Source organism: Gouania willdenowi, unplaced genomic scaffold (genome assembly GCF_900634775.1).
Source record: "Gouania willdenowi unplaced genomic scaffold, fGouWil2.1 scaffold_188_arrow_ctg1, whole genome shotgun sequence".
NCBI classification, from domain to species: domain Eukaryota; kingdom Metazoa; phylum Chordata; class Actinopteri; order Blenniiformes; family Gobiesocidae; genus Gouania; species Gouania willdenowi.
In genome coordinates, this window is record NW_021144938.1 from 131,608 (window position 1) to 141,264 (window position 9,657).

Genomic DNA, 9,657 nt, shown 5'->3' on the forward strand with positions numbered 1-9,657 from the left:
AAGGGTGGGCGTAAGCGGAGAATAGGAGAATGGTTCCCACGGGTGTTGAGGAAATACATGATGGAGTCGACGATTCTGTTTGTGTTTTAATTGTTTATTTTGGCTTCGGCGGGCCGGAATAAAAAGACCAACAGGCCGGATGTGGCACGCGGGCCGAAGTTTGTCGATCTCTGTCCAAAAGGATCTCGCACTGTGCAATAAAATAGTTACGAGTAGAAATCTGTCCAATAGTGCTGTGGCTAAATTTAAAGAGGCCATTCCTGCTGCCTTAAACTCAGTGCACCATCCAATAAATAACTATGATATTAATTATAACCCCTCTCAACTGGATCTGCTTGTCGATAGCTCTGCTAGTCTACTAAAATCCACCTTGGACTCAATTGCCCCATTGAGGGAAAAAACTATTAAACGTCAGAGGAAAGCTCCGTGGTTTAGAATCCGTGTATCATTCGTTCATTCGTTTTTCATTATGTAACAAAAACATGAAAAACAAAAAAACACTCATTATTTGATATTTGTTTCCAAAACCAAAATGAAAAAAATGGAAAACGCCTTGTTTTTCAAATTCAAGCTCTTTTGCTTCGGTACAGAAAATGGTAAACTGAAAACGAACAACTTTATTTGTTTTTTCCATCACCAATTTGCCAAAGTACGTGACCCGGAAGTGAAGCGTTACACATTCTGTGATATCTTTATCTCTGCAACACTTAGGAGTCTCAAAATCCTCCTAAATGTCCGTGAGGAGGTTCTGTGTTCAACACCTGCTAAAGCAAAAAGGACACGTTTTGGATGCACAGCTGGAAGCAGCGATCTTGTCATGCCGAACTGCCGTTAGCATAGCTGTTAGCGTCAGATGACACTTCCGGGTCACGTACTTTGGCAAATCGGTAATGGAGAAAATTAATAAAGATGTTAGTTTTCCATTTTTCGTTTTCTGTACCGAAGTAAAAGAGCTTGGATTTGAAAAACAAGGCGTTTTTTGTTTTTTCATTTTGGTTTTGTAAACAAATATCAAATAATGAGTGTTTTTTTTTTGTTTTTCATGTTTTTGTTACATAATGAAAAACGAATGAACGAATGATACACGGATTGTTTAGCTCTGAAACTCGCACACTCAAACAACCCGTAAATTAGAGAGAATGTGGCGCTCCAATAAAACAGAGGAGTCACGAATACTCTGGCAAGAAAGCCATAGTAAATACATGACAGCCTTACAACATACTCAATCTACATACTACTCCTCACTAATTGAAGAAAATAAAAATAATCCGAGGTACCTTTTCAGCATTGTAGCCAGGTTAACACAAAGTCAGAGCTCAATTGAGCCCATGATTCCTCTAGCCCTCAGCTGTGAGGACTTTATGACATTTTTTAACAATAAAACTCATAAGATTAGAGATAAAATTAGCCACTCCCTAGTGTTGTGTTCAAGACCGCACTATCCGAGACCAAGACTTGCCCGAGACCAGCATGCACCGAGACCAAGACAAGACCAAGACTTTCGGGAGCCGAGACCGAGTCAAGACCAAGACCGAGACAAACCGAGACCAAGACCAAGACCATAAACATTTTTTTTTTCAATTTAAAAAAATAAATAAATAAATAAAATTATGGCAAGGTTCAACAGTTAAATAACATCTCTCTTTAATTTTAGTTTATTTTAAATACATTTGACGGACAAAAAAAAAGGTGCCTGCAAAAAATTAACTAAAATATTAAAACTACTACTGCTACTGATACATTCACAATTATTCTACATATTTGAAAACAAGATTTTTATGTCAGCTGAATGTACAGCAAGTGTTTAAAAGCATTTCTGCCAAGAAATAATGATTCTTTATTCTGATTCTTTCAGTTGTTCAGGTTTAACAGGTCACAGATTTCACAAGATAAGATTTTAGTTTGAAAAAGCCTTTACACAGGTTATTTTTATTAATTCACTTAGTTGATATAGTTTAATTTGGTTGCTGTAATGTAACTAGGATATTCAATTCACAAAGATTTCCAACTGTAACTGTAAAAGTGAAACTTTCTGAAATAAAACTAAAAACAAGTTGTCAGCAGTGTAAAAAACAAAGAGCTACAGGTAGATGTGAAACTAAATAAAACAAACTCAAACCCTGGAAAAGTCATGTAACAAATTAATCAATAGTTATTATATATATATATATATATATATATATATATAATTATTATTATTCTGGATACAGTGGAAACAGAAACTATAAAAAATAATTATATTTTGAACCTGTTTATATTGTGGGGAACATATTATATACATACATGTAATTGGAGTCTAAAGTCACAAAAAAAACACCACTTTAAAAATATTTAATATTATTTGAGTGCAACTCTGCGGCGATGACGCGCTGGTGACGACATAAACCAAGATGGCGGCGGCCCGGACTACAGCCGACATTATGTAATAAAGCCTTAAAAGACATGGATATAATGAAAAGAGTGGATGGACAGATGCATAAACATGCAGACTTTCACACGGACACACACGGACTTATTAAACACACACAAACTTATTAAACACACACGGACTTATTAAACACACACGGACCTCAGTAAACACGGTAAACGGAACAGGCTTCACCGCTCGGCTGGCACTAGGACCCAGAGGCAGAGTAAGTGCGTCCCCTATCCAGCATTCACAGGCTGTAATATCATCAGTTTATTATTTTACCAGTTATTAAAGCTACTGTCTTTACCAGTGAGATAATATTTATTACTGGTGATTGTTTTCAGGAGTTTTACTGGGATTTTTACCGGTGATTAGTTCATATCTACCTTGCGCTCCACGGTCCAAACTGACACCGGAGCCACACAGTATGAATGTGTCACACACGTCACTCAGTCACAATAAGGAAGGTTGTGGTCATTATACGGGGTGGATTAATTAATGAATAAAGGATTGTTTTATCCCGTTCTTCTCCGTGTTACTATCACATTATAAAAATGTTTAAAAATAGCAGGAATTAGTGCTGGTCTCGAACGGTCTTGACGGAAAATCCCGAGTCCGGGCAGCCCGAGTCCAAGACAAGACCGAGTCAAAATGCTTCAGAGTCCGAGACAAGACCAAGACCTTTAAAATTTGGTCTCGAGACCGGTCTCGAGACCAAGACCGGTCTTGACCACCACAACACTACCACTCCCTGCCTTCACCTGGGCCTGCTGTACCATTAAATGTAAATAAGCCTAACCTAAACTGTTTCACACATATAGGACCTCAGGAACTTCTCTTGAACCACCTACCAACCACGGTTTGGGGGGCAGACACTCTACCTTTAAGGTTAGGCTCAAAACATTCCTCTTTGGTAAAGCTTTTAGTTAGGGACCAGCTCATAGTTAAGATGCAATAGGCATAGACTGCCGGGGGGTTCTGGCATGCTCGGTTGAAGAGAGGTTGGAGAGGGCGTTAAAGGGGACATATCATGCTAAATCCACTTTTTTATCCCTTAAATGCATTTTGTTGTATATTTAGAGTGTTTAGAAGTACAGAAAAAATCAAATTAGTCTCTTCAGGTGCTCCGTAGATATCTTTATATTCTGTTTTGCTCATATTTTTCAATCTGTTTCGATTTTTCTATTCTCTATTACGTTTTTTTAACTATTACATCACAGTATTTGCAGCGGAACTGCCAAATTAGTACATCAACTCCAGGTCCACCACTTCGAGCAATCCGCCATTTTTATTTCTCGCTTTTATTTTGTAGTCCAAGCTCAAGGATGCCGAAGTTACGAGAGGACAAGACAAAATGTTCAGTTGCTGGATGTAGTAACCCACACGCTTCATTACACCGTCTCCCAGCATCAGAACCTTTTCAAAGTGCCTGGTTGAGTTTTATTTTTCACGGAAATGTGCCCACATCTGTGGGTAAGGTCATTTTTGTGTGCGCGAAGCACTTCAAGGATGACTGCTTCTGCAACCTCCACCAGTATAAAGAAGGATTTGAAAAAAGACTTTGTCTGATTGAGGGTTCAATTCCTTCTATCTTTGGAGACGATGAACAGAGCACTCCGGTAAGCTGTAAATAACGCTAAAAAGTGTGATGATAAGACGTCCCTGTCATTGTTTTGTTAGCATTAGCAGTTGCTTAGCAGTTGCACCGTCTTCAGACTTCAGATGTTAGCGCTGTGTGCTCGTTTTAGATCCTTGATGATATGGCCTACGTGATTTAATTTAAGTCTAAAGTTTTCATTAGTCATTTCATTTTGACGTTTTGGTCTTTGAAAAGACTATTAAAATGCATTTCGTGACGTTAGCTTGGCTCTAGCGTTAGCTCGGTGCTTGTGTTAGCTCGGTGCTTGTGTTAGCTCACTTGTTAGGGTTCTGCAGGTTCATCATCTTCATTTTCATCTCGCTCCGCCGGGTCTGACTCTGGCTGGAACAAGTCTTCTGTTGTTGACATTTTGTAAATAACCTTTGAATAAAAAGTTTATGCGCCGCTACATAGCCGTATCTCTTCTATCAAACTACAAAAATGGCCGAGCAGGGTGGAGTTGAACCGAGTGTCACTTGAAGAGGGAGCGGGATATGGAGTTGCTCTTAGAAGCACATCAGAAAAGGGGTAGAAAAGGTGCCTGTGGAGCTATAATAATGAGGAATTCAGACCCAAGCATTGCAGTTCCGCTTTATATAGACCACAACTGTGTGATTTATATGTAAAAAGGAAGGATTTAAAACCATGATATGTCCCCTTTAAGAGAGAGGTCATTTAGGTTAGAGAGGGACCGGAGAGGGTCCCATTCCTCTCTCTAACACTCCCTCTATGTCTGCTTCTTCCATTGTGTGTTTGCTCCTCCTGGCTTTTGTCTTGCAGGTCCGTGGGATCCTTAGTGTGGAGTTACAGAGTCTCAACAACTCTGTCTCCACCCTTTCCTCTGCACACACCCAACACAGCATAACGTGGATGGCTGTTCATCATAGGAATGGGATCCACACAAGGTTCCTGCTGCTTAACAGAAGGTTTTCCTTGCCGCCATGATGAATTCATGTTGGGTGTGGGATACATATGCATGTGTATATATGTATATATGCATATTTGTGTATCCATAAAATGAAGAGTCCGTCCTTAAGACTGCTCTACTGTAGTGTCTTGAGATACCATTGGTTATGATTTGGCGCTATACAAATAAAAGATTGAAATTGATTGATTGAGAGATCTGCTGCACCTGTACAGTGAATAATTGATCCAAGTACTACTTTGATTGTTTGTGGCGAACAATGCCCTAATTATAATTCAGGTCCTAATTGTCTTCATCATTTTGATATATTCAGTGGGTGATAGAGGAGAGCAATCCCTGTCACCTTTTAGAGAGCAGAGGCCCTTTTTCATTTTGATGTGCAGTTTTGTTAGCTACACCCATGGCTGACCCTTTTCATTATTTTTGTACTGTACTGAGCTCTTCCATAGGAAACTGATTATGGACAGAGTCAAAATTATTATGACTGTTCATAAATTATTAATATTTGAAGAATTGCATGAGGTGAATAGACAGGACAAAGGCCACATGGACTCCTGGTAACCATAGGAGGAAGTTGAGATCATGCTACCAAGTTGGAGTTCGGAATTAGTTTTGAGGCCGACATTGTATTGGGCAATATGCCATAACCCTTAGTGACTTATGAAAACAAAGCCCCTTTTCATTTTGTTCCAGGAGATTTAGCAGCTCTGCAGAACTTTTAGCACACTACAATGTCAGGGACTTCCCCGAAGAACTAAAATGAAAATGTTTGAGAAAGGGGTCAAAACTATGAAAACATTAACAAAGCAGGTAAGTCATAAATATTTATTGTAAAAATGTGGCTAAAAAATTCATGCAATAGGATTATTTACAAATACAATGAAATAAAAAAAATATACTAAGATTATTCATTCAATACAGTTACTTAAAAAATACATTGAAATAAACAAATTTACAAAGAAATACAAAGAAGAACAAGAAAATACTACTCAGAATGTCTACATTTACCAATTGCATGAGAGAGGGTACTTGGTATTTCAATCTTTGGGCTAATATGCCACAATGAGTCCACATTTGTTGTGTTCGTTGAAGAGAGGGTACTCGGCATCCCAATCTTCAGGTAATTGTACCACAATGCGTCCACATTTGCCATTTTCATTATTAAGAGGGTACTCGGCATCCCAATCTTCAGGTGAATGTTCTTCAATGACCTGTGCCTCGGTTTGACTAGAGGAAAAATAAAAGAAGATTAGTACAAAATTCAAAAGAACAACAAAATGACCTTCATGTGCGTGATCGCTTTCACAGTGCAGTTACTCACTGTTCTCTGTTGTCTGGCTCCTGGCTCAGGTATGACCCTGTAATGTAGGGATGCTGAAGAGCATCAATGGGAGAGATTCTCTCTTCCCCATCCAGATTCAACAGTTCTTTCAGGAACTCGATGAAGGCCTTCCTGTCTTCTACCGTCTCATTGTCCCCTAGTTCAGACATCTGGATTAAATTAAATAGAGTTCGGTCAATACACTAGTTTATACCTCTCTTGCTCATGTTAACGATAATGGTGAGTAAATTCAGCTTATAAACATGTCTGAAGTAGGTTAGATTTTAAAGAAGAGATCTCTAAGTATTTGAACTCAAATGTCATAGAGAACACTTACATAGAGCAGGTCATCTAATGATGACAAATGTGGACGATATTCGGGCCACTCCTCAGCTTGTCTTCTGTTCCTAGAGGTGTACTCTTCTGGTGTCTGAGGAAACACAATGACAATATAAGGGGTTTAAGATAAGTTTAGGGCAACAGTCAAGGTTCAACAACAATAAAAACTATGTTTTACCAGCAGCCTCCATCTTGTGCCCAATTCATCCACCTCATGACAAAAGAACCTCTTGCTGTATAAGCCAAAGTGGAGCTGGTACTTTGATGGCATTCCCAGCATCTCCACCATGCTCTGCATCTGCACAAAAAACACACAATTATACACATTAGGGGCAGTTCTTCAACACTTTCTATACCTGTAAAAAAGAGCACATGGGTAATTAAATGAATGGAGGGATGATGTATAGAAAAGACGACCTACCATGAGGTATTCACAGTGGACAGGAAAGAGGTTGTCATTTAGGAAGAGGAATGCCAGCGTGCAGCCTACTCCCCACATGTCAATGGCCCCCGAGTAAGGAAGGCCAAGACAAACCTCTGGGGCCCTGTGAAGCAAAATGAATGAAATATACTTCAGAACTCTATATTTTAGCATTAAGTACCAACACTATAATAACACAGGTTTGTTCCAAAAACCCATAAGTCATTCAGGGTGACACCCTCATACCTGTAGCCGATGGGCTGATGTCTGAGCCCGGGCATGGCGGCAGAGATGGGAGAAGCCATTCCAAAATCAATGAGCTTTACGCTGAATGGACTTTCATCAATGCTGACCATCATAATGTTGTCTGGCTTGATGTCAGTGTGCATTACTCTTACAGCTTTGAGTCCCTGTAATGCCACCATCAGCTGCAGGGACACAATGAGAAAAGACAGGATGAGAATGGAGTTCCTCTTATGGAGCTGTTTAAGCTCAGGTTTGAACTCAAGGCTTTCCTAATCAATCAGCAAGAAACAAAAAGATTCATACCTGCTTTGCAATAGGACGGATGTGGTTGACGTTCAGTGAATGAACCAGGTGGAGCAAATCCACGTCCAACAGCTCAAAGACGAGGCACTTATAGCCCAGGTATTCAAACTGCTCATAGAATGTGACCAGATTGAAGTGGTCAGCATTCAGAGAGCTGATGGTCTTCAACACTGACAGCTGGAGGGAAAAAAGGACAGTTAGATCACCTTCATATCACTTTACCCCAAAAATTCATAGTTAAACTTCTGTTGAAGGCACCAAACACATACTTCGTCCTCCACATCTTGAAAATACTCCTTCTTTAGGATTTTTACTGCCACCAATTTGCTGCTGTTGTGAGCACGACACTTGGCAACTTTCCCAAAGCTACCTTCTCCGATAAACTCTAGGATTGTGTATCGAGTGGAGGGGCTGTGGAGGGCATGCCCTACCATTAGAGGATGTGCTGTCAAAGTGAAATGACAGGGCACAAGGTTAGTATTCAGTAATTTAACACTAATGCTCACACAAAGAAGGAAATATTGTTCTGTCCTGTCACTTCTAAAGTTTGGGTTGGAAAAAAAGCCCAAGAGGAAAAAGTACTGAGTAACAAGAGCATCAATAGAAACGTAATGAAAAAATATCCCTCAAGAATAATAGTAAAGTACAGATACTTCAAAAATAGTTAGGTACAGTATTAAGTACTTTAAGTTCATTTGTCCACACTGAATACATGCATGTACAATATAGGAAACAGATTATTGACATTATTTGAAAGTGAAAGGTTGTCTAACTGCAAGATGATAGAGAATCCAACAGTATCTATTTGTAGTTTGGGTTTAAAAAAAAAAAAAAACAGGCCTGCAAATCCACTGTACATGTGAAGTCCTGTCCCTGTATTGACTGCATGTGTAGCACATCCTAATTTTCTGTTGGTACACTGAGCACTTTTTACAGTAAAAAGATATGCACACACATCTTTGATTCTGAAAGCTCCCACAAAGTGTTCCAAACAGTATCATTTACATCAAATATTGAGCCTATTTTTCAAGGAAAAGTATTTTTAATATATTAAAACCAGAGTAAACGTATTCTCTAATAATGACAATCTGTATTTCTGTTTTTGTTTTTGTTTAAAGAAAATCTAGTGAATCCTTCAATGACTATAGTGTTCTTTCATCTTAGCCGATTCAAATTCATTCTCATATTATGTCTGTAAAGTCTGTTTTACCTGCAGCAGCCATTCCTCACTCAGGTTTTTACAATTGAAGCTTTCAAACTTCACAAAAATAGCTTGTTTTACTTCTGATACAAAGATACACTGACAGAGTTTTTTCACACTTCAAACAGTATCATCTACATAAGATATTAAACTTATTTTTCAAGAATTATTTTAAGTATAATCTGTACTTTTTTGGAAAAAAAATGTATTAATTATAATAATCTTTTTTTTTTCCTAAAGAAAATCCAGTAATTCCTTCAATGACTACATTTTTCTTTCATCTTACTGAGCAGATTAAAATTAATCCTCATATTTTGTCTGTAAATTGTGTCTTACCTGCAGCAGCCATTCCTCTCTCAGGTTTTTACAATTTAACCTTTCAAATTTCACAAAAATTGATTGTTTTACTTTTTGATACAAAGATACTCAGAGAGAGTTTTTGCTACTTCACCACTTGCAGTGAGAGAAGCAACTGAAGATTTAGTTTTGTTTGAGTCTCTTTCATCTTGCTGCCACGGTAACCGTTCAATTTCAAGTACTTTTTGGGATACTTTCTATATTACATTTCTATTGATGCTGTTATTACTCAGTACTTTTCCCTCCTGTCAGCTTAGTTTTTTGCAGTTGCTTAATTTCTGATAATAAATAGTTTCATTGATTGTCATATAGGTTATCCCAGTTCTATAATAGTAAGTAAGTAAGTTTTATTTATAAAGTGCTTTTTGCAGATAAAATCACAAAGTGCTGTACAGAGTTGTGGTAAAAGTACAAGTGCAACACAATAGAATAATAAAACAAGAGTGCATAAATATCATAAGAACAGCAACATTAAAGGATAAATAAAAATTCTAA

General features: G+C 38.2%; 1 protein-coding gene across 1 annotated transcript; it reads right to left on the minus strand.

Annotated features, from left to right (window-relative positions):
• Positions 1–6,023: 6,023 nt before the first annotated feature.
• Positions 6,024–9,264, minus strand: LOC114458801 (homeodomain-interacting protein kinase 2-like). Its single transcript, XM_028441186.1, has 9 exons — positions 9,142–9,264; positions 7,874–8,049; positions 7,605–7,781; positions 7,302–7,483; positions 7,056–7,179; positions 6,813–6,932; positions 6,633–6,725; positions 6,296–6,465; positions 6,024–6,201 (listed from the first exon to the last, which is right to left on the minus strand). Exons 1-9 carry the CDS (start codon positions 9,152–9,154, stop codon positions 6,024–6,026), a joined length of 1,233 nt encoding a protein of 410 aa, XP_028296987.1. The 5' UTR covers positions 9,155–9,264.
• Between the last annotated feature and the right edge of the window lie 393 nt (positions 9,265–9,657).